Source organism: Saccostrea echinata, unplaced genomic scaffold (genome assembly GCF_033153115.1).
Source record: "Saccostrea echinata isolate AGI-Se365-2 ecotype Australia unplaced genomic scaffold, CSIRO_AGI_Sech_v1 ptg000045l, whole genome shotgun sequence".
NCBI lineage: Eukaryota > Metazoa > Mollusca > Bivalvia > Ostreida > Ostreidae > Saccostrea > Saccostrea echinata.
In genome coordinates, this window is record NW_026889794.1 from 822,966 (window position 1) to 849,562 (window position 26,597).

Sequence of the window (26,597 nt, forward strand, 5' to 3'; positions counted from 1 at the left end):
AAATTTTCTGTAGTATATGCTGTATTGTTAAGGTCTTCCGTTTGAGTCGGAAGACCTTATAGTGATTGTACTGTTTATTATTATTATTATTTTTTTTTTTCCCATTTTTTGTCCAAGCGATTTCTCAGAGATGGCTCAATGGATTTTCTTGAAACTTTCAGGGTTTATGACAAATAAAATAAACTAAAAACATTTTTAAGGATTTTGCAAAATTCACTTCCGGTCGTCAAATATGTCCGATTTCCGTTTTTTCAAAAGAGTTCATGTCCGGACGTTTTCTCAAAAACGGCAAAAGATTAAGACCTCAAACTTTCAGGGATTATAGATCATGACAAGTATGTTTGTGGAACATGTTTAAATCCGTCAGCCGTCACTTCCGGTCGTCACAGGAAGTGATCAAAGAAATCGAAAATTTCAACTTTTCTTATTTTAATTAAATCTTGCATCACTTAATTGCATCTGTTTTGCAGTTTCGAAATATGTTGGTCCCACTGGAAACAGAAACGTCAACTTCCGGTTACAAGCGAAAAACTACATAATTTGAGCATTTTACTTTCCCATAAATATCGCTTATAGAAGAAGTATTTGAATTGATTTTTAGATATGTTATTCAGACTGCAAATGTCTAGAGTAACGTCAAATATCTTGGTAAAATTCACTTCCGGTCGCGTGTTTTACTGTCCGCAAAATGAGAACTTGTCAAAGTGAGATCTCAGAAACGGTAAGAGATTAAGACACCAAACTTATATGAGTAATAGAGCTTAATGAGTAGGCAAAACCCTTTGGGTTAATAGCGTCAACCGTCACTTCCGGTCTTCACAGGAAGTGATCAAAGAAATCAAGAATTTCAACTTTTCTCTTTTGAGTTAAATCTTGCATCATATAATTGAATCTCTTTCACAGTTTCTATATGTGTTGGTCTCACTGGAAACAAAAAACGACAACTTCCGGTTATAAGACAAAACTATGTAAATGGGATTTTTAACTTTCCCAAAAATATCGCTTATAGATAAAGTTTTTGAAATGATTTTTATTTATGTTATTGAGACTGCAATTGTCTAGTGTGAAGTCAACCATCTTAGAAAAATGTGCACTTCCGGTCGCGTGTTTTTCTGTCCTCAAATTGAGATTTTGTTCACCAAATTGCTCAGAAACAGTACATTGCTGAAGTCTAAAACTTTCAGAACTGATAGAGAGTCCTCAGTTCATCTGCATAATGTAAAAATCGTACGTTGCCGTCACTTCCGGTCGTGACAGGAAGCGATGAAAAAAGTAAATTTTTAAAGTTTTTCTTTCTTTTTACAGAAATGTTTGGCTAATACGGATGTTAGATAGACTGTAACAATGCAATTTATTTTCACCGGAAGGCCCAACCGAAAAACCGGAAGTTGTCTCAAACATGAGTAGTTTTTCATAGAAACTTTTAGGGAGGATCAGTTGTGAATAATTTAGGTGTAGAATGAACATTTTATTCGTTTGGAGCACTTTCAATCATGACGTAGTACATAAAGAAAACAGGAAAGTAATTCCGTTTTTTTTATTGTATTTACATATCTTTGGAAACCTTGAGATAACTTTTGTTAATTATTTAGAGTAATCTTATTGACAAGATTGTGGTTTTTTTTTCCGAAGAAGTCAAGAAAACGGAAGACCTGTTATTGCCTAGGCAATAAGTATCTAGTTGTTATTCTGGTTAGTCTAAAATGTAATAAAAAAAAAGAAAAGAAGAAAAGAAAAAAATTGTCTTAAGACATTTTAATTGAGAAAATGGTAACACAGTTTTGTCTTTGATCTTTCACCACTACCGAGCATTCCTAGAAGAGAGAAAAAAAGTGTGGTTATCATTAAGACACATGTAGCTTTCTCATGAACATGTCCATGTTAGTAGGATTATAAAATAGTTCAAAAATAGTAAAATAATGAAAGCATTTGAATTGATCGCTTAAATAAAAATAGTACATATAGTTAAAATACTTCTATAAAACTTGTGTCTTAAATTCCAAGAGCATTTCATTGAACTTCTCTCTATTTGCAAACTAACTATTTGATTTGGGTAGCAATTAATCATCCAAATTACTTACAAAATGAAAATTATTACACTGCATACATCATGCTTATAATCATGAATTAGTTAAAACTGTGCTGACACAGGTCATTTTCTCCCTGCTTATTAATACAGCTGTAAGTTACTAATGATTAAGGTTCTCCCTACCATTGGAACTTCTTTCTAGCCTTCTTCTGCCCCGGCTTCATCCTCTCCTTCACACGACTGTCTCTATCAAGGAGACCAGCTTTAAGAGAAAAAAAAGAGATCTTATACATTTACCGGTATATTCAAGATGGAACTTGAAATTCCTGTTAATTTTCTGACCAGCTAACAAAAATTAAAAGTAAAGAATTCATAATGGACTGACTTGTTTTAAACTAATCAAGATATGTCACCTGAAGTGAATTTAAAGCATTAATTTTGAAAAGTGCACTTTATTAAAACATCCTGTTTTCAAAGTTTATCATTCGTTTATAATCAAGAAATTTTCATCATACTGTTAATGTATTATATTTAGCATATACAACGTTTAGAAGAAATTGATTTTACAACAAGTTAGCCAAGATTTTAGTGCTGTCTGAACATGGTAGATATAAATATATACATAGTATTACATAACATTTAAAGATGCACTTGAATTAGCAGAAAGTGCTTTCCGCCAAAGGCGCTAAATATACTGAAACGCAAAAGAAACGCAACATCCTATTTGGGGGGAAAACATAATATATAGGATATAATTTTGTATCTAAAAAGTAAGGACATCTTCAACTTTGTAAATATCGGTAATTTAATGGTTGAATGATTTTCATACCATTACCGGAAGTTAAGTTTGAGTCCACTTAACAGAAATCAAAAACTGCATGTATAACAAAACATTTGGCAATAATATGGGGTTTTAAGGATTTGTATCTGTTCATCATAAGTAATGCAGCAATGTTCCGAAAAATAAATTCTCCTTTCTTTTCAGTAAGCGATGCCAAGGCTTCCTAAAAATGACTTAAGTACGCATTTCCATTGCTCTAGCTAAAAAATATCAAAATAAAGGTGATGGAGAATTGCAGATGCAAATATGCACCTTATCATGCCTCAACAGGCCCTTACATATCATTAGCATGAATGACAGTCCTAGGACCGGAAGTCCAAGGGTTTCTACACTGCACTTGGCTAGAGAAAATTCGACCTAATCATCTGAAAAACAGGCATTCAAAAATGGTAAAGAATATTTCTTTCGCTCAGATCTCGAGATTGATGAACCTATTGCATCGTAGACATCAACCTGCAACTGTTTTACATGGCAGTCTTGCACGCCATAATTGAATTGAAGGGTAGGGGGTGTTTTGACATTCATGCGTACTTTCTAAAGTTAAAAGATAATCATTTAACATTTTTATCAAATCTTTGATGTTTTTAAATCAAGTTTTACCTTACTGTATCCATTTTTGAAAATCATTAGATAAAAAATTCAAATATTTGTAGATTACTGCTTGTTGCGTTTCTTTTGCATTTCAGTATAGAATACACCCTCAAATATAATTATACAGTAAATATGTAAAATGTGATGTACTTCATAAATTTGTAGTAAATTATAGTCACTTGACTGTATAGCGGTATGTGCCAATAAGATAATAATTTATCATGCTTTAGCATATAAATACTCTGATAAACAGCTCTGCATGTTTCACATATGAAGATATATACCTAAAGACAATTTGTTGGCCATCTGTTGTGAGACAAAGGGGAGAAGAGCATTTGACAAGCCATGTCTAATGGCCCCTGATTGACCCATCTCTCCTCCTCCCTCCACTGATGCTTCTACATCCACTGTGTCTATACTTTCTGTCAGCACAAGAGGAAATAAAACCTGCTCCCTAAAAATGGAAATGGATATTTATGAAAGAAGAACAGCCCCCAGCACACTAGAACAGAGATTTTCTGTAATTATGCCAATATCCTCAGAGAAAATGAAGACAAACATAAAATTCAAGCAAACATGATATATACCAAATAAGGAAACATTTTCAAAATATATCATTGGTAAAAATTGAAAATATTTATACTGATTTCTGATTTATCAATTGCAGAGTCATTTCACATGTACCATTTTACTATTCATTAGCCATACATATGGTACTGTATGGTACACCTAGCATGTTACTATCTATCCATAATCCATATACAATACAGTAAAAGATGCTTATAGCAAAGTGCTAGACATGAACGATTTTAAATTGTTATGAATGTAATTCTTTATATAGAATAACTTCATATAGTAAAGGAATGAAAATCACTTTGATATAATTGCAATTTCATTATTATAGCATGTTTGCTTTATCTGTGTTTTACTGAACATACATGTATGTGTACAAATGTACAATATTAAAAGTATCATTTGAATATTTCATTTCATAATGTAAAATGTTCACAAATACATGTGTTTTATATGATAAAAGTCCTTACCTTGCATATACACTCTCAAAATACTCTAAACCCTTCCCATTTATTTCTATAACCCCACTCCCTTCTCCATATACTGTGACTCTAGCCCTGGCACTTTTCCTAGAACCTGTATAATGAAAAATAAAAAAAAAAACAAAAGCAACTATAAATCAGGTGTCAATGTCTGTAACAGATATGTTAATCAATACAAATTTATCATGTGTAATGTTTGTCCAATATAGGAAGTGTGCATCTCTGTATGTGTACAATAATGTTAAAGTGTACGAATATTGTTAATCATACATAAACTATGTACCATTGTACAATTTAAAGCTGGATAAGACAAAAAATGATTAAAAATGACAAAATGGATGCAGCAAATAATAGTTAATTTTGATCCATGTGCTTACATTCCCAATATTTATGTTTACAATAAATTATGCATAATCTCTGTGGAAAACCTGACTACTGCTAAATGAAAACCAAGACTTTCAAAATATTATTTTATCAACATACTTTCTTGGTGTTTAAGACAGCAAAACTGGTTGAACTTCAAAAGATGAAAAAACATACAAAGGAACATAAGATCTGAGACCCATATGACAGGAGCTTACCTTTGGTTACCCAAGGCACAGACGTGCAGCCAGAGTTACCAATTAGGCATAAATCATTGATATGTCATATGACAGGATGCTTCTTTGTTTGAATCTGACACTTTTTACTAGTATTCACTTTTTGTACTAGTTCAAAACAAGCACCACAATGCATTTCCTCATATAATAGGTTACTGATTTACCATTGATGTCAAGAAATTGAAAGAATTCAAACTGAATCAAAATAAGTTTTGAATGCAAGCTCTGTGATTAAAATCTTGATAAGAACAAATTGAAATTTCACCTCTGAGCTCTGTTGTCACTTACCATGCATAGTTTTGTATTTTCTCCCCTTATCATCAGTAAGGTATTTCTGAAATACACAATGTAATTGTATACAGCTTTTAATTTAAGTAAATTAAATTTAAAATACAGTATTTATATATAAAAAAGCCTTTTTGTATGATAACAGGCTGGTATAAATTTTAAAATCTTTCAATCTTTCTCCAACCTTGAAATGTAATAATTCATATTCTTGTGGGGAACTGTTTAATATGACTGTACTTAAAAAAAAATTTGTACAGTGGAGCCTCATTAATCCACACCCAATCATCCAGATACTTCATATTCCAGATAAAAAAAAATGTGGGAAACATAATAAACCCTTTATATACATCAATTATAAAAGGGTTCATTTCAGGAATACACTTCATTTATCTAAACATTTTGCTTGGAAACATAGTCATCCGGATTAATGAAGCTTGACTGTACATGTATACCAAATGCAAAATCCCGAAATGGATTGCATGAATGCCAGTCCCATAAAACATTTATACAATCTTACTAAAATGTACGTTACATGTATTTCATGATTTTTTCCTATCTTAATCCCTCTAATTTTGGATGATTGTTAATTTTATTTACTCTGTCTGGTCCAGAATCTAAGGATTGGGATTCTGTTGTCTTTTGCTTCCCATAATGCCTCAGGAACTCAACATCCTGTTCTCTCAGTCTCATAAGGGACAGCTTCTTCATTACTTCCACAAATCTTTTGTGCTAAATGAAAATATCTCTCTGAAACTTTTTTTTTTCCTCAAGCAGATTTAAAAATATTCTTTTCAATATAAAACAGAACTACATATACTTCAAAATAGGATTTGATATTTTTACTTTAATTGTAATTTTTTTTAATTTCTGCATTCTTTTGGACACAGTGAACAGAAAACAGACCTACCACCAAGATGATTTTAATCTGATAAAATCAACTGTTTAAATATGCCCTAGTCTATATGATATTCTCCACTTCTGTTCAATGGGCAGAGATTATTTTAAATGTTGATGTTTTATTCCCCCTTAAATTTCACCATTAAAATATTGTATTATTACATCATCTATTGCATTATTACATTTTTTATTGTATTATTACATTGGCTATTGCATTAATACATTTTCTATTGTTTTATTACATGTGCATTGTCTATTATATTACATTGTCAGTTGTCTTGCCAAAAAAAAACTTACATCTGCCTCTGTGACAGTTTCTGAGAACTGTGACTTGAACATTTCAATAAAAGCCTGTGTATTCATCCATTCAAATTCCTCACTATTAAAGAAAACAAGGAAAAGACATCAAATAAATGAATAATTTTAATCTGTTAAATTAGAATTTACTACAGGAGAAAGATGTGAATTTTGACATTACAACAACCTAATTCTGGAAATGTGTGTTCCCTGCTTATTAAAGGAGAAAAGACAAAGATAGAAGATCTGAAAGAAAATGCAGATGGAGAGAGAAAAAAAATTGACCTAAACCTTTCAACTTTTGGCCTTAAAGTTAAGAAGGGTCTTTTTTTAAGTTAATGAAATTCAGGAGTTTTTGTTTAATTGCAAAAGCTTACAGAGAACTAAACTTATCATCTGAAAACTAAATATGTATGCAACATATACATTTCTCGTCTTGATCTTCTGACCTCATGCAAAATCAATATGGGTCTATTTTAAATCATATTGACTAAAGGTATAAAATTTCAATTAAAACCTCAAAGATAATTACAATTATCACCAGGAAATTATTTTATGCAAGATATGAATTTTTTTACCTTGACCTTTTCACCTAAAAATAAATAGGGAACCTCTTTAAGTCATTGGTAGCTATGATATCAGATATCATGAAAAAGCCAAAGGAAAATAAGTCATCAGCTGGAAATCATTTTTTGCAATGTCTGAATTTCTGACCTTGACCTTGGACCTCAAGATCAATAGGGGTCTTCTTTAGGCCAAAGGCAGGTGTGATATAAAATTTCATTGCAAAAGCTCAAATGCTTTTTGAGATATCATCTAGAAATGAAAGTGTTACACACAGAGTATGAAATTCTGACCTTGAACTTTGACCACAAAATCAAAATGAATCTTCTATAGCCCATAGGGACTTGTGATGTAAAATTTCATTAGAAAAGCTCAAAGGATTTTTGAGATATATCGTCTAGAAATGAAAGTTTTACATAAAAACAGAATGACAGACAGACAAACGAATGCATGGCCCAAATTAATATCCCCCACTTTCAGTGAAGCATGTGGAACAAAATTATCAACTAAAGATAGATATTTACTTATGATTTGTATGTTTATGAGCCGTATTTGAACACAAAAAAGTTCATTGATATAAATCTCATGAAGAATAAAGAAATTACAATGTGTATTGTATATTGTTGTTTAGAAGTTACTGTCTTTGATTATCTTGTGCTCTTTAAAGAAAATATTTGGTACATGTATATATATATATAAGTACTTCATGGTGTTCAAAATTCTTGCAATTTGTTCACTGGCTTATTCAAATCTTCATACAGTCAAACCTTATCTCAAACTTGATGGGACAGAGAACAAACTTCAAGATATCTAAGGGTTCGAGATATTGAGGATAAATATATAAAGGGCTGGGACTTCCACATGACTTTGACATACCCATGGTAATCTAAATGTCAGCGTTCCAGATATGAAGTTCAATTGTACTTTCTTTCTACTATTATACTATTAAAACTATCCTAATGGTGAAGGACTAGATTCTTCTGCAGATGATATTGGGCTAAAAAAAGTTTGTTTCTGGTTACCCAACTGAACCTTATTTTACCCACCAATCCTACTACTTTTTATTCCAAATGCAGATTTTGAACTGTGCTTATGTTCACTGGTACAGTTAGATAGAACGTTCTATTGTTAAAAAAAAAAAAACATGGGCGATAACTCGAACTCTGTGCATTTTCTATGAACAATCCAGAGAGTTCTGAATGGCAACATGGCATTAAATTTGAAGTGAAGAAAAAATGTTGAGAAAACGAGTTAAATTTTCGTATTTATATGGATTATTTTTTAGGTTAAAAGGCATATACAATCTCAAAAAGGTTTGTTATGATTAATTTGGTAGTTATTTTCAGTGCAGCTCCTTTTTTATTCCTCAAAATCATTTCGGAGCAGATCCGCTCCAATTTGCTACACTGCAAGTATATGGGACATATTCTAACTGTGGTGAGGGCTTGTCCCGAGACACAATTAGATTATTCTAACTATGGTACAGTGTTCTCATAGTGCAGTCAATAAATGCATGTCTCAGACACTTTTAAAATATGTCTATCCAAGAGTTTAAGAGTACACTTGTTCTTTTTGTGTAATATTATTTGCTCATATATGTGTATATTTGTATGTATAGATGATGAAAAACAGTGTATTGAATAATTAACTGATGATTTTTAAAAAAAAAAGTGAAGTAAAAAAAAAGTTACCTACCCTAATTTTTTTTCGGCATGTTACCAAAAACACACATATTTTTTAGTTTGGCATTATAAAGGAAAATCCTCTTTCTGAGAAAAAGTGCAAAATTAAATTGCTTTACCACATGTTATATATCTACTTGACTAAATATTAATTTTAAGAAATATGTCGCCTTGTGGTCCCCATGCAATGACACTTGTATAGACATCTCAGTACGTATCACGTGTCTACTGTATATACATGTATATGTTAATTGACCTTTTGATGGTGTGACACTTACGTTAAATGTGTCATTACTTCTGATGGCTGCTGACCAGAGAAGCCAATTCTTACTTCCTCTTCTTTTAAATATTCCGTTCTCCAGGCTGCTTCCTGATGTTAGAGGAAAAAAAGTCATTTTTATCCATCAGTAACACAACTCTAAACTTTTTTTTAAATTACACTGATGATCATTTTACTACATCATTTAAAGTCTTTTTGTTAGACTTGCTACAGTTCGTAGAAATGTAGTAACACAAAGTTTCTGTTTTCAATAAAATTTCAACATTTTCCTAAAAGTAAAATACTTCATAATTCAGCATTAGGATTTTTTCATCAAATATCTTTGATATTAACTATAATAGTGCATAAGTTTACAATTACATCGCATAAAAAATCATAAGATTTCATCAGTAAAATTTTACACCATTTTCCTACTCACAGACATCATTTCATAATAGTGTGGCTTTAGAGTATAGTACTGGTAATGCTTTGGGCGCCCTGATTCTTCAAACGGGAACTCTAAAAGATGGAAGAGAGTACAATGACCAGTTTCAAAGTGAACAAACTGAACAGGTCTTAATACATATAGTCAATATATTAGTCAACAACAGTTGTGATTCTTGCACAAATGAGACTGGAAAACTGTTTCAATAATTTTATTGACTGCATAGCAAAACCTCTATACTGGCTTTATCATCTAAATTCAGAGTAAAATGCAAAAGGCTGATACTTAATAAGTCTCAAAATTCATAAAGCACAAACACCACAGAAAGGAATCTCTCCTCTTCCCAAATCTTTACTTACCTAAGTTTACTGGCAGAAAATCGTTTGGGTGCTGTTAAAAAAAATTGTTCACATAAAAAATTTATTGATAGTGGCATCTTTAACATGTTTAAGATAGAACTTGCTTTCATTATATCAAAAATGATTTATTTTCTTTTATCACATGTTTACTCCTTTATTCCGTGGATATCACTCATTGGATATTTTTTTCATATCCCACTGCTGTGACGTCACAATGGGTTTGCGCTAAAATGTGATGTTAGTAGGAAAATAATGTGATTCACATAAAAAAAAGCAGTGTAAAACATTGATAGTAATGTATAAAACGTGATAAAAAGAATCTCTCATAATTCGTGGTTAGATATGATTATTATCCAACTCATTGTGTGTTTTTATCCCCTAGCCAAGGCTTGGGGATAAAAGAAACACACAACTCATTGGATAAAAATTATATCCAACCACAAATCATGGGAGATACTATATATACATGATATATTCCATTGATTTTCAAAATGAGGTTCTCTTGTAATTAAGTGTACCACACTGTAGATGGACTTACCTTGAACTGGGGCCTGGATCCTTTATCAAATAGCCCTGATGGAAGGAGGTATTGTATGGCCTCCTATAAATAAAAATTTGGAGAAAATTCATTTATAATTACTTTATATGAATGATATGCTATAGTACTTTTGGGTTTTAAACAATTTCATTAAATAGGGCTAGACATGCATTTGAAAACTGCTTAGTTGGAAGAAAAAAATAAACTTTTAGGATATGCTATATGTTTACTTCAACAATGAAAATTTACTTGTTTTATATGACTATTTTCAAGAGAGCTGCTGCACATGTATAATCAATAAAATGCATATTTTCTTGAATTGCTAACAGTACGTAAAATGCTTCAACGGAATCAATATAGATGAAATCCCCACAGAAAAATGAAGATTTAGATGTGACTTACATTTATGTGTTCTTTTGTCATTTCATCTGGATGTATCCCCATCATATTGGCCAAATGTTTACGTCCAAGTTCATACTCCTCAGTATATTGACTGACCTTTACCTCTATAGGAAAAAAAGTCATTTCTATGCATATGTACCCTATTAGACACATGTTGCATTAAAAATTGTCAATCATGCTGTTAATTTCAGGTTCTTATGGTAACAACTTTTTTAAAAGTTGGCAAATCAATCTGCATGTATGCATACTTGAAAACTCACCATGTTCTTTGGCCTTTCTGAGAAATGCTTTCATTGCAGAGCTTATCTGCTCAGATCGCCTCTGTACCTTAGTAGTTGAACTGTCAACACTGACTGAGTCATCTGTGCTTAATGTTCTTGAGAAATATTTATGTATGACAGGCTAAAAAAAAATTAAAAAAAAAAAGGTCTTATTATTTCAATTCATTTCTGCCAAGTATGATGCGATGAATTGATAACAGTTTCTGTTTATGTATCAAAGCAGTCTTTGACAATATGATGACGTAAAATGTCTGATTTCATTTTGGATCCAATCAAATTTTAAATAACTATGGGTTGCTGCTATAAATTGAGGAAATTCGAAATAAGGTCACACCTTGCGATGTCTCCAGAGATAAGACAAAATCATGCTATCTTCACATAGAATGAAATTCATGTACTTACTGTTGATACCCCATGGCCATTCATATGCCTTAATTTTCTCCCTGCAACCCTAGCTGCGATTGACAGTGGTTGAATGGACGCGGCCATTTTCTTTGGTGTATATATACTTGATAGCTCGTACATGTACTTAGTCTAATTTAAAAGAAACTTGGATAAAATTGCCGAACGCCAGTGTTTGTCTCGAAATATAGTCTCCTTTGTATCTGGATATCTGGTGAATAAGCCACAATATTACTCTACAATTTACATAACGGGATAAGACAGTTAATTTTTTTTTGGGGGGGGGGGGGGCAATTAAATTCTTTTCCGGGTCAGACTATTGAAGGACAGTTTATTTCTATTTCTACGATGATCAGAGACAGATTATTTAATAATAATATTTTCATTATTTAATGAAAAAAGTTTAACAGGCAATAAACAAAAAATAAAATAAAATAAATAAATAAATAAAATTAAATTAGATTTTAAAAATAATTAAAAAGTTCGTCCCTGGATTTGAATACATGCGTGCATCAAATAGAGCAATTGATAGATGCACAGGCCAGTCTTTTCACTACAAGTCTGAAATTTAAAAAAAATTAAATATCTAAAATACCTTTGTAAAGTAAGGAAATTGAGAAAGAAGTTTTTTTAGAGTTAAAAACAAAATGAATTTTTGGCGCCCCTATTGGCCAACCTTATCAAAATGAACCGATTTTCCGTAAACCTTATTGCATATCTAGTCGTGTCCAATCTACATCAAGGGGGTACACTTACAATGATCGTTTGATATCACTGATATACGAGACACTACAAAATACATTTCAGAGAGAGAGAGAGAGAGAGAGAGAGAGAGAGAGAGAGAGAGAGAGAGAGAAACCGCAAGTTTCTATCTAATTCTAGTTAATACATTTTTTTATGGGAAAAAGATATGGAAAGTCTGTAGAACTGAAATTTTTAAGATAAAACCGTGAAAGAGACTGACAGGTTCGGAATTAGGGTGTCAAGTTACCTAATGTCATATTGCTCCCTGAATTCTATGACCGCAGTGTAAAATCATATATTTTCAAAATTTTAGTAAATGGCCCTTTTTATGTCAATAAAAGATAGTTACTGTAATTTAATCAAACACACACCATTCTTCAAATTACACAATAAGTTCTTCGTATAAATCACTGCGTCTGCGAACTTTTCTAACAGACTAATATCATGTTGTAAAGGGGGAGTTTCGATAAGGCTGTTTTTCGGCCCCTCAAGAAATATAATGAAATTGTGATATGTTGTAGATAAAAGTGTTATCTTCCTAAAAATATGAAAAAAATTTATACCGCACATTTTCTGGTCACGTGATAATTAAAAATTTAAGTATACCCTCTTCCCTAGATTTTTGGAGGCGTCATATTTAGAGGGGGTAATGGAGTTTATTCAACGTCAAAATCATAAGTGAAATATTACAAATGTGAATAAAGGCATCAAATAACCAATTTCAATATTTTTCTTTACAGAAAATTAATGATATTTATTTTATTTGAATGCGTTTTAAGGTGCAAGATTTTTCTGGTGTTTTAAGTGTAACTCTTCTTTCGAAGAGGATGAATGTAACATATAAAACGTATATGAATAATAAAGACAGGAATTTTCAAAAAATGAATTAATCGACAGTTTATACTTAGACTTAATAACCAATATATAACATTTTCCCGTACGTAAAAAAGCAAATGTAAAGATATAAAGACAAGAGATAGATAAACGTAAACTGTCATTGACAGGTTTTCGACACTGTTTGCAACACATTTTTATCAACTAAAGTTATTGTGCTAATAATAGTATTAATAAAATGTACCGTAATATCATTAAATTGAATTTTAAAAAAATCTTGAAATTAACAGATTTCGGAATTCGGTACGATTAAAAAATGCAGCTATTTATATTTTTAAAGTATATTTAAAAGAATCATACTGCAATGTACATTGTATTTAATAATACCAAGCGTATTACTACCAGTCAAAATATTTTATCAAGATAGTAATTATTAGTCCCATACCGATGAAGCCGGAGGGGTCTATAGGTTTCCTCATCGTCTGTCCCTTGTCCGTCCGTCCCTCTGTCTATCTGTCAGTCTGTTTCACTTAGTTTTTCGCACTTTTCTCTTAACGCTTGCAGATATTGAGCTGGCTTTGGTATTTATAGTGTATCCTGATGAGAAACAGAGTTTGAAATTCAAGTTTGAATTTCGTTAAATTCTGCTTCAATGATTTTTGACGGAACATTACAAATTTAAAAGAAGGGGGGTTCGGTGTTTTTAGTTTTGTTTTGTTTTTTCTAAATAATAAAAATCGCATATATTCAGCTAATTTTTGTTTTGGTATATGAGTTATAGATCAAGTTGGCATTTTCTTCCGCTTCAATGATTTTTCAAATAGGGCATTTTCAATTTTTAATGGAAACCAGGTTATACTTGGTGTGCCGATAGTGGACTATTATTGCTAATGCAGTGCTTACAGAATGCGTGAATAAATAGCTAAATGATAAAAAAAAACTAAAATACATTGAGTGCATGTCTTCTATTCATTCTTAAACTTAAAAGTATTTACGCACATAAAGAGGTGCATTATGTTTTCAGCAAAAATGAGACAATTCAGACAAGCGAGGACCTACATGCAATTCCTCGCGCTTCCAAACTTCCTTTTGATGCTTATGTTGTTTCACCAACTTTAGTCACTATTTGATTTGCTAGACCATAGCCGCAATTTAAAATACATTTGTAAATACCAAATGTATGAGTTAAATCATATCCTGCAGAAACGTACAAATCAACATCCAGTCTTAAAAGTAATCTACGTTCCATACATGTAGACCACACGGAAATATATGTGAACCTTCTCTAACAGATTTAAGCGAGGAGAGTTTCTATTCAAAGGAATGGCTATAACCATATCCTTGATAAAGAGCGTTAATGAATGGACTAATCCTCAAACTTCTCTTTAGTTCAGTCAGTCATTCGGGAAAATGTAAGATTCGGCATCTGTTACAGTTCTGGTAATGTGTAACCCTAAATGCATCATCGGTGCATATTTCTTCAAGATAGGGATTATAATTACATGAAAATAAGACATGCTCCAAAATATATACCCTGAGCATTCATCAAGAAAATGTAAGTCAGATCTCGCATCTGAAGCAAGTCTGACAGTGTGCATCCAAAGATGCATCATGAAGCACGTCTTCTCAACAAGTGCTTATAGCTGCACTGCTCCATAAACATTAACCTGCATGCTTTAAAAACATTAACCTGGACATTCTTTAACTGAAAATGCAGCATCTGAAACACGACAGATGACAAGAAAACACACTAGATCAGGCGACTCTGATGATATGAAAAAATTGATAAAAAACTTTTAATAACCTGGAACGCCTATAACGATGGCATTACAAAAGCTCCCCAACTTCGTGTAGGTGAGCTAAATATGTGACGTTAACGTTATACGCGGGCGACGAAATAAGTATGGAAATAACAATAGGATACGATTATGTTTTCTAATGTTAATATTTTCGAGAGTTCTCTTTGGTTTAGAAAAAAATATGCTACTTTTGGCTTTGTATTTTAACACGGCGTAAGATCAAGTAACCAGGAGCTTCTAATTTTAGATATGCAAATTTTAGACAATTTTCAATTTTTGGATATGAAGTGCACACGCGACACTCATCATATTTTAAGATATAAGTGTGCAGAGTATACCTAATTACTGAACAAAACTAGGTGAGTGTCCCTCATGCACTTCATATTCTAACCATCGAATAATATATGCCACCCCCTTATATTTTCCCATTAGCCTTATGTTAAAGCATTTGAGGGTACATCTAAGAATGTGCCAACTACGGCGTGAATTCATCTCATATAAACTCTTGAAATATAAATAACAAAAATTAACATATATATCTTGAATTCTAAACCAATTTTCAAAAAATAAAACGAAATTTATTTTTATGAAAATAAGTGGGCCGATAAGCGGCCTTATCGAAACTCCCCCTTTTGAATGTTTAAAATTACTAGGGGAGGTAATTAAAATGCAAAATTTACAACATGATACTAACACAACTCTCGTATACAGACAAAATTTTTGAGGAGACACAACTGTAAATTAGCTTTGTTTTATATTGTAAAGTATATATAGGCAAAATTAATTGGAAAGGGGGGTGGGAGGATTAAAATTAAAAAAAAATCTTGACATCATATAGATTCCAAAAAATGATAATTTTGCTACTGCATGAAATGTAATAGAAAGTCTGGGAACAAGTAGTTTTTTTCAAGAAAAAAAGTCGATCGTTTATAATTTCGAACCCCAATATTGACACAAAGGATAAGAATAAAAATTCCGAAACCTTCTATCACGTCAACTAATACCAATTCTGCATTTTGAACACCTATTCTTAATTCAAGTACTATTAATGATCAAGCTCTATAATCCGAATTTCAAGTTACACTATTGATCTACAGCTTATATATGTGCAATCGTTCTCTTGGCCAAGTAGGTTTAAAAAACGAAGATATTCTAAATGATCTCAATCTAACAGAAGCTTCTACTTTATCTTATTCTCCATCCCCCCCCCCCCCCCCTAAAATTTGGCTTTTCAAGATAGAGAAAAAGCTACACCATCCTTCTTAACCGAAAAGTCTAGATCCACTTCAATCGCAACAATGTTGAACATTTTATATCAATAATTCTGTCAACAAATTAATGATCATCACGTTCAAGAATCAGAGGTCACTGTGGCCCAGGCATTGACATTAGAGATTTATATAAGGGAGGAATATCACTGATAAAGCGGTGTAAATTACATCTTACCATGATAATTTGGTGTACGTACCCTATCTCTTACCATGACAATTTGGTGTACATTTGTCATAACATGTTTTAAGGTACCCATCAATTGAACAAACAGAAAGAAGATTTGACCGAATCGAAAGTTTACCCTGCTTTCTTCACTGTTGCTATATCACTGCTGCTCATAAAACAAAATATTCTGACGGAGACATGCCCCAAAAATCATATACAAGTATTAGTACTCGAATTTGATAGTAAAATTAAAAGTCAACTTATTTTAGTTATAGTTAAAAATTAATAAAAGATTATGAAAATAGGTACTATAGTTATCTAAACGGAGATAGATAAAAAATGTTTGTATATTTCCAGGGTCGACGGCATCTACCGTTGCAACTTGATTTATGAGTCTGGGAAGTCAACGAAAAATTATTAGAATAGGTCATTGTCGGCAAATATTTACAACTGTCGTTTACAAGCATTTACAAGCATAAATGTTGAGGGTCAATGTCAATTTGACGGTATTTGAAAAATATAAATGTGACTGACTGTTTATGTGTAACGTTACAAAATATAGTAATCTGAGGTAATACTCATGAAATATATAGATATTTTAATTGATTTCATTAATTTGACAAGTAATGCATTTTCCAGCCAAATATTTGTTCCTAAAAACAATATTAAAAATCGCTCAACGGTGTATTGGCTATACCACAGATATACACAGATAAGAAGAAAAACTCTAAATTAACGCCTTATCAAGCTTGTGTTATGAAAGATCTGAATATAAAGCCTTTTCATCTAAAATTAATGTGTGTCAATTAAAAAAAAAAACATGTAAAAGACGAAGATAAAGAACAGTGATCGATCTCATAAATCCAGTAAACAAGAAGAATCGTGAACAGGGCAAAACACCGACCCCTGGAAACACTAGAGGTGGGATCAGGTGCCTAGGAGGAGTAAGCATCCCCCGTCGATCGGTCACACCCACAGTGAGCCCTATGTATTGATCAGGTAGACGTAGTACTCCGTAGTCAACTTTAGTATAAAAGTAATGAACTAATAAATGGTATGAAACATATCAAATAAAATACGACCCAACGATACTAGTAGGTGGTTTACAAACAACGTCATTATAACGACCGTAGAATTTGCAAAAAAGCTGTATTACACGAGGTTTTTGAAATTCTTGAAACATCAACTTATTTGTCGGTAGCTTGCCTCGGTTTAGAAATTGATTATATTCAGAGCATGCTTTTGCGTATCCAAATAGTTAGGCGACATAATTTAACACCATATGATGTGTAAATTAAATGTGGATTCTCAAAAAAGAACTTTCAGAAAATACAAAATCAAAAGGTCAGTAACATGAAAACATATTTTTATGACTTTTCGACACTTTCTACAACCATTCCTCATGATAAATTAAAACCTAGGATTTTTGATATCATAAACAACAGTTACTGCTTCTATAATAAAAATGGAAGTCGGAAATTATCATATCTTGCGACTGGTCATTTTTGAAAAATCACTCTGATTCACATAAGTACTCTGATGCTGATATTTAATGATGATGGAGTTCCTCTCTGACAACATCTACGTAGTCTTTGGAGATCAGGTCTTCCAACAATCTGTTGGAATTCCCATGTGAACTAATTGTGCTCCTTTATTAGCTTATCTGTTTTTATATTCCTATGAAGCAGAATTTATTTACAAATTTCTACATGAGAAGAAGGAAATACTTACTGTGACCTTTAACTCAAAATTCAGATATACTGACGACGTTTTATCAATTAACAATAGTTACTTCCATTTTTTATTTTGTCGACTCGATATATCTTAGTGAATTCGAAATTTAAAAAACACACCACAGAGTCTGTCACATCTGTTTCATATTTGGATGTATTATTGACTATAGACGATAAGGATCAACTAACAACTAAACTGTATGACAGCGAGATGACTTCAACTTTTCCATCGTCACCTTTCCTTTTTTATGTAGTAATATTCCACTATTACCTGCATGTTTTGTTTATATCTCCCAACTTACTTGATACTCATCACGATCAAGAGCATGCTATGAATATGGTTAATTTTTTAAACCGAGGCAGGCAAATGACAAACGAGTTGATGTTGCAGGGATTTCAACAACCTCCCTTAAAGCCAGCATTTCGTAAATTCTATGGTTGTTATGACGACCCTAATTGTTAGAAAATACATACAATCTATCATCGGGTCTTATTTTGACTAACATATTTCATACCAATTATTAGGTCTTTTTTAAAATACTTTTTATACTAAATTTGACCACTGATTAATCCTTTCGCCATATCAATACACAGGGCTTAAGGTGGGTGTGACTGGTCGATAGGGGATGCTTACTCCTCCAAGACACCTGATCCCACCTCTGGAATTTCCGGGGGTCAGTGTTTTAGGCCGTGTTCACAGATTTGTATTGCTCGTAGGTTTTTTGAGATCGATCATTGTTCATTTTTTCACTTATTTCATGCAGGAGATGATGGAATATTGCTACATAAATAGAGAAAGTATTATGGAAAAGCTCAAGTAATCTCGTTTATCCTACACTTTAAATATTAGTTGGCTATTATCATCTATATAGCCAGTACAACACCCAAATATGAAACAGATGTGGCAGACTCTATAAGAGCTCACCGGGATATATCGTGTCAACGTAAGAATTAAACGTCGTCGATAAATCTAAATGCTGAGTTGAAAGGCACAGTAAGATTTTTTACTCTTCGTGAAGAAGTCTTTGACCTTCTTTTCTCCAGATATGACATTCAGAAACTTTTCATTAAAATACATGCACATCACATTTCTCAAATCCTTTCCATTTTAACCAAGCCATGCATTAATCCGTCTGTATACAATGTACGTCATAATGAAATATAGAGCATTTGAACATCTTCTCGCTTATCACATACCCAATATTAAGGTCATGCATACATTTCTTTTGTTGGGGGTACTTAAATAATAGGCACAGGTAAATTTATCACGTGTTTTCATTGATATGGAGGTCGTAAACCTGAAGACTTTTAAATTCGGTTAACAATAACAATTCTCATGTTTTTAAACATAACTTAAAAATATCCACCCGGAACGCCAGAGAAAATGAGGAGAACAATGTACAAATATGGAGTTCTTATTATTAACTTTCTTCTCATTCACGGTAAGTTAATAACATTAGGCTGAATTAAAGACATTTTATTAATCACTAATCCTTCCGTAAACATCTAGTCCAAGGAAAGGGACTGCATGGTTTTCACTGTCTCTTATCAAAACGACTTGGACGGACATTTTTCTGAAGACACGGATACTCTTAGCCAAAGATCGTGAAAATGATTTTATTGGAATATCAATCAGTTATGATTAGGAGGACATGTGCTTTAAGCTTAAAATAAACTAAAAAGAATACTATCATCATTTTTTAATGTAGGTTAGATCATGCTAATGGAGAAGTCAGTCTATTCCATGATTTATGTTTTAAAAAATCACATTAATAGTAATGTTAGAATTTCAGTGACCATAAAAATGAGTATATAAATAAACACTTAGAACACACAACAATTTTAAACTCTCGACGCATATTTAATTCCAACGAACTTTTAGAAAATTTGAAATCACAAAATTTTACCAAAATCAATAACATCAAAACGTACGACTTTTCAACACTCTATACAACCATAACCGAAGATAAATTAAAGACCAGGCTTTTTGACATCATAAACAGCTGTTTTTTCATTAATTAAAATGGAACTCTAAAATTACTTACCTCGTCATTGGTAATTAATTTTGCAAAGATATTTTGTTGAAAACATTCTGATTGTACACACGAGTACTCTGAACTAGATATCTGTATTACAAAGATGCTTGAGTTTCTGATTGACAATATCTATGTAGTTTATGGAGATCAGAATCAAACAATCTGTCGGAATTTCCATGGGTACCAATTATGCCCCGTTATTAGCAGACCTATTTTTGTATTCATATGAAGCAGAATTTATTCAAAAAAATTCTACATGAGAAGAAAACACTTGTTGTGGCCTTCAACTCGACATTTCGATATATCGACGACATATTATCAATGAACAATAGTTACTTCCATTCATATGTCGACTCGAAATATATCCCAATGAACTTGAATTAAAAGATACAACAGAGTCAGACAAATCTGTTTCATATCTGGACATTTTATAAGAAAGCTGAAATTTGTTTTAGCAGGCCTAGGTATCTGTGCAACTTGAACACTTCAACATAAAGGATGTATTCAGAATTTATAGGTCCAAGCCCGATTTATAACAAAGTGTTCCTTATGGTCGAAGTATGGAATTTTCAGAATGAAGATATTAAGAAAGAATATTTGACAAATTAATGAACAAGTCTTGCACTTTGTAGATTTACAACTGAAGTAAGTGAATTTCACAAATTCCAGCAGAATAGGAATATGGGTTTTTGAATTTCTCTAAGATGATTTTATTCTTTCCCCAAGCAGGAGCCAGAATAAAGATTTCGAACATTATTAGAATGAAATTAAACACACTTGAAACTTTAAATTAATATTTTTTGTTCCAAAGATCAACCATAGTTCTGTTGACTCCCGAGAATTTTGTTAACCTAGCTTTTGTCTCGCCATAAACCTAAAAGTTTTCTATTACGGAAAGACAGTTTTTTTTCTACCATATGAAGAAAATTCCGTTGATTCTCAAATATTTACTTGCTATTCACAAATACTGAGCAAACAACCCAATTGAAATTAATAGATTTTACTTCGAAAACATAACTATTCATTTTAAAATTCTTAATTAAACGCCGTTTTTATGACGATTTTTTTCTTGACATAGTATCAAATTATTCGTTATGTCTATACTGTCGTATTTTTTTTTTCAGTTGAGGATTCTGTTCCCTCCAATTTAAAATTGAGTTTTATTTATACATATCTTGAAAGACAACATGTCACATATAGTTTTCTGTTGACTTATGTTTCTCTTGCAAGCCCAAAGAAGATGAATTTTCACATTAATCGAACGTCTAGAAAGGCGATTAACTATCTTTTGGACTTCACTACATCAGAATTATCAGGGATAAAAGGAGGGAAAATTAAAGAAGACTAATTCTATTTTTGTTATCGCAATTGATTTGTGAATTATATATTTATTGTATGTGTGGTTTTTGCCACTTCACATCAAATCAAATTAACCCCAAGCAATAAACATCCCGACGACAAGTTTTTGTCAGGTTGGCACTTCAAAGGCAAAGTCAAGTAGTTCAGTCATTTGGTATTTAAATGGTGTCTGTGGTACGTGTGACCTCCAAATAATTGAGTTACTTTTGTTATGCTGAGGTTTCTTTTCGTATTCTTATTATTTTTCATTATCTTCAGCATCTATGGACATATCTGAACAACATTTTTTTAGTCCAAGAAAAGCTGGGTAATATATGATCAAATTGAAGAGCAGGCGACCTCAGGTGGAAATGTTTCATTTTTTAAATCCTCACAACTAAAAAATGTAAGGTCATAATAGGTGTTCAAAGGTTATTCTTGAAATCGGCGACGTGAACTATTGGGATTATTTGTACACACTTTCGAATGTACATATAATTGTAGTATTCGCTTTTAAGCAATGTAAATGAGCTTTCTTTAAGAGTACATGTTCATGATACGGTCAACGCATTTGACTTGGTATAGCAATTTCTATATACTGGGTATCTACTATATCAATTACATGTCTACTTATTTATCGGTCAAATTATTTACTATTTCTTTGTAAGTTTTCTGATGATCTAATTTTGACTTCCTTGTTTGTCTTGAATGTTTCTAATTTGAATAAAAGGTTCTTTTATTTTTTTTTATAACATAAATCTGCCAAAAAGAAACATCTGTACATGTATTATGCCTAAGTGGAATTTCTAGCAAGACTTAAATTCAGCGACTTATCCTTAAAAAATTGTACATATATATATTTTAGCGGTAAATTAAGCGATTTTAAAATGCCAATTATGAAAGATAGCTTTTAATATCGATAAAATTAAATTGTTAGCGATATTCAGTTTAAGCGATCTTAACACCCTCGCTAATTATGCCAAAATTGAATCCTTCTTAAAATTTCTACTATTAATATGGTAATATACATAAATGTTCATAATTATATTTCAGTACATAATATCACTGTTCTTCTTCAGTTACCATTGGCGATCCTGATTTATTTCCTACCCAAAATGACTGCTCAGGTGTTATATGCAAAACAAATAATACAAACCACGAGTGCTGCATTAATCATAATCCGGAGTCTGGCGGATCTAACGAGTCTTTCATGTAAGTTATCTTCTCGAAAACTCATAATAGCTTTTAGAAAATTTAAAGTTACAAATTTTTTCTAATTAAAAGTTAACATCAGTACGTATGACTTTTCTACATGCACTATATACAACTTACAATTCATCACAATAAACTAAATACTAGGCTTTCTGATATCCAGACAACAGCTTCTTCAATAAAAATGGAACTCAGAAATGTTCATATTTTGTAATTGGTCACCTACAAAAATGCTTTGTTTAAAAACATTCTGATTCTCCACAAAAGTACTCTAGAGTTGATATTAAGAGGATTCTGGATATCCTTGTTGACAATACATGTATCTATCACTAGTTTTTGGGGACCAGGTCTTCCAACAATATGATGGAATTCCGTGTGGAACTAATTGTGCCCTTTAATAGCTGACTGTTTTTATATTCTTAAGAGGAATAATTTATTCACAAACTTCTACATGAGAAGCAAAAAAAAAAAAAAAAAAAAAAAAAAAAAAAAAATTTTTGGTCTTCAGTGCGACATTGAGATATATCGACGATGCTGTATTAATCAACAATAGTTATTTTCATTCGTACGTCGACTCGAATTACCCTACCGAACTTTAAATAAAAGACACAACAGAATCTAATACATCTGTTTCATAACACAACAAAACATCTGACAAACGGGACGATTTGCAGATTTTCCATCATCAACTTCCCTTATTTATGTAGAAACAATCCACTGTCACCTGCGTCGTGTTATACTTCCCAAGAGAACCATTACTTTTTAAACCAACTTGAAGACAAATTGCATTCTGACTGACAAGTTTCTTACCAATCGTTAGGCCATTGTTTTGATACTAATTTTAACTACGGATTACCCCATTTATCTATTTATCTTACCAATACAGATCGATACTCACGGCGGTTTTGATAAGTCAACAGAGGATGCTTACTCCTTCTAGGCACCTGATCCACCTCTGGTGTTTCCAGACGTCCGTGTTTTTCCCCTGTTCACAATTTGTTTTATTAAAGGATCTGTCAGATCCATCACTGTTCATTTTTTTTCATTTCCAATCAAAAGCCTTGACTGAAACTGAGTTTCAAGCTTAATGCATGTACATGTAGATGAAAGTAAATACAGAGGCAAAGGCCCAGCAACTTCTATAATGCTTGGTGTTGTGTTGTTGCCATTGTTTGTTTGATTTTTAAGAAGGTTATTTATCATTCAAAATTATTAATTCATTTGGCATACCTAACACCAAAGTAAAAATGGATTACCAAAGTAAAAAATTGACCTATAAGTGGTACTACTAACATTATAACTGGAACTTGATTTCAATCTTAGAATACTAAATAAACGCAGCTGCAGAGGATTTTTTTTTTTACTGTTTTGATTATTTTCAATAATTTTTATCATTTATGTACGTAATTATTTTATTCATTTAGTTAATTAATTTACTTATTTATTTTCAGACACTCCACAACAGCCGCTGTTTTCTTTGTTGCTGTGATTGGATCTCTTGTTACGGTTATATTTATGATGTTTTTCTGTAATAATTGTGGGAAAATGTGCCGTCAACTTTCAAATAAAAGTAATCAATCAAATCCAGGTATATATACATGTTTTTTATCTGTTAAAAATATTTTAGACCTCAAGTTGTACAAAATCCTCTTAAATTTATTCAAAATTTGTTATCATTAAAAGCCTCTTTCAAAATTAAAATAAATCTTATTGTAAAGTACTTGTATAACTAAAAGATCAAAATTGAAGTTACATGTAAATATTTTCAGAAATTTCTTTATATTCCCATTTACACAACTGGTGTCGTAATATATGACAAGAAAGTATCATAAGAAAAATCTCGCTTATCTCCCTTAATGTTCTACAGCACGGCAGTAAATAGAAAATAATAATGAAAAAACTCGAGACTGTAAATTATTTATTTGAAGTTCTTAATAGATTGCATAGATCGACTATCATTTTAATTTGAGGACATGCGAGAAATTCTCGTCACAAATCAAATACAAGTGATGAGAAAATAAATAGATGCCAATAAAAGTTCATTTGTGTAGAAAGCACTGTTGTGAAGCTTAAACACAACGTAATATTTCATACCATATTATGTAGAAATTTTAATATTTTTTTTCGTTTTGTTTTTATCAAAGGGCAAAATTCAACAGTAAGTACTGTTTCCGCCGGTGTACAGACCAATGCAGTTGATACACCTCCCCCTTACGCACTCCAAGACCAATATCATAGGACAAACAACGACGGTGTAGTTGTGGAGCTTGAAATACCAAGGTGTCCCTCCTACGTGAAAGACCCTCCTCAGTACCAGGAACCTATGGTTGATACGTGTAGTGTGCATTTAGAAGTGGAAAACAGGACAAGAGGAAATGTATTTGAATTTTCGAATCCTTCTGTCGTTGATGCTTAATTTAATTTTTAGAATTAAGATTTACATTTTAAGATTTAGGTTTAGGTCATTATATTTTTCAATTAATACGAAATGAATCAATCCAGTGAACAAATTATTATTTTATAACTATAATGAATATATATGTTTTTATATATAAACTTTAAAGAATTTTATATTACAATATGTATATTATCATGTAACATGATACTAGTAATTTCATCTGATAATCTCATTAATGTCCCCGTTCATCTATAAATCAGATTTGTACATACTATTATAATATTCAAAAACATTTTTGCTTCAATCTGCAAAGCAACTGCTATCCATTTACTCCGTCTTCCGTGGGCCAAAAACTTTTCTATTTTTTAGATCTATACTCCCAGAATAGGAGAAAGTAGGAGAATATTTACTAAATTTACTAGAAGTAGAATCAAGATAATCCAATCTATGCCTCATATGACAGAATATAGATTTGGATATTATGGCGGTGGTGATAAATATTTTAATAAAAAGAATTTTTTCAAATGTTCTCGAGAAAAAGAATCAAACACTACAAATCGTCAAATCAATATGAATATGGCCCAATGTAGTGTAAAATAAAATAAATTCACTTTGGACCATATCGGGAAACCTTAGGTGTCTTGTGTCTTACAAAGAATAGAAAACACACTGTCGCAGTGTCAGTAAGACACTCAGGTGACGTAAAGGCCCAGGTGTTTTTTATTATAAAAATGACATGATATTTATTATGATATTTGCCATTTCTATTATGTGATTAATGTGTTCAAATTTTATCATATGCCATACTGACATTTTCAATAGAGTTATCAATACATGAAGGACACATGCATATTCAATGTACATAATAATTATGTCTTCCATGTAAACAATCGAAAGTACAGTGCAAAATATATGTTCTTATTGCACTATTTATTTCAAGACATCTAAATAATATGACTGATTGATTGTATGTTGTTTAACGTCCCATTCGAGAATTTTTCACTCATATAGAGAAGTCACCATATGCCGGTGAAGGGCTTCAAATTTAGATATATGAGAGATGTACATATATGCATACATTTCGACATAAAACATAAACTATTTTTTTTTCTTGGACATGGTCCGTTTTCAAATTATTTATGTCATATACGTATGTAATCTGTATAATTAATTCCACGCTGAAAAAAGTACAATGTTTTAAACAAAATCATTGTTGGATATTGTGCTTTATTTTCAATGATTTGTATGGTATGTGTAAAATATATTCATTTTTACATGCGTTTACTTTTAGAATTCGAAAGTACAATTTGTGTAACTATGCATTTTATATATATTTTTTCTGCCAAACATTTTGATTCATTGATATTTGAGCTAATTTTTGTACTTTTGGCATATTTAGTGCCTCATCCTTTCTTTTCATATCACACAATCCTACGCCAGGCTTTCATTTTTATAATTGAGTTTGATAAACGAGAACGTTTTACATTCGATCGTTTTATCGCTGATATCCTTGTCTAGTAATGCAAAATGTATTTTT

The 26,597-nt window shown here is 31.7% G+C and overlaps 2 protein-coding genes across 3 annotated transcripts; one reads left to right on the top strand and one right to left on the bottom strand.

Annotated features, from left to right (window-relative positions):
• Nucleotides 1-1,740: 1,740 nt before the first annotated feature.
• On the bottom strand, nucleotides 1,741-11,637 carry LOC133201862 (small ribosomal subunit protein uS9m-like). 2 transcript variants are annotated; one of them, XM_061337662.1, is made up of 14 exons: nucleotides 11,530-11,637; nucleotides 11,107-11,248; nucleotides 10,847-10,950; nucleotides 10,445-10,507; nucleotides 9,907-9,937; nucleotides 9,542-9,621; nucleotides 9,122-9,213; nucleotides 6,598-6,679; nucleotides 6,001-6,132; nucleotides 5,404-5,449; nucleotides 4,505-4,610; nucleotides 3,746-3,915; nucleotides 2,213-2,291; nucleotides 1,741-1,814 (listed from the first exon to the last, which is right to left on the bottom strand). In XM_061337662.1, the coding sequence occupies exons 1-14, from the start codon at nucleotides 11,614-11,616 to the stop codon at nucleotides 1,802-1,804; spliced, it is 1,227 nt and encodes a 408-aa protein (XP_061193646.1). In that variant the 5' UTR covers nucleotides 11,617-11,637; the 3' UTR covers nucleotides 1,741-1,801. The 2 variants fall into 2 exon arrangements, with proteins under 2 accessions (XP_061193646.1, XP_061193647.1); XM_061337663.1 differs by lacking the exon at nucleotides 1,741-1,814 and having other exon boundaries at nucleotides 2,209-2,291.
• Nucleotides 11,638-19,409: 7,772 nt separating this feature from the next.
• LOC133201810 (uncharacterized) lies at nucleotides 19,410-25,159 on the top strand. The gene is made up of 4 exons (XM_061337612.1): nucleotides 19,410-19,518; nucleotides 22,530-22,662; nucleotides 24,114-24,250; nucleotides 24,807-25,159. Exons 1-4 carry the CDS (start codon nucleotides 19,461-19,463, stop codon nucleotides 25,076-25,078), a joined length of 600 nt encoding a protein of 199 aa, XP_061193596.1. The 5' UTR covers nucleotides 19,410-19,460; the 3' UTR covers nucleotides 25,079-25,159.
• The last annotated feature ends 1,438 nt before the right edge of the window (nucleotides 25,160-26,597 follow it).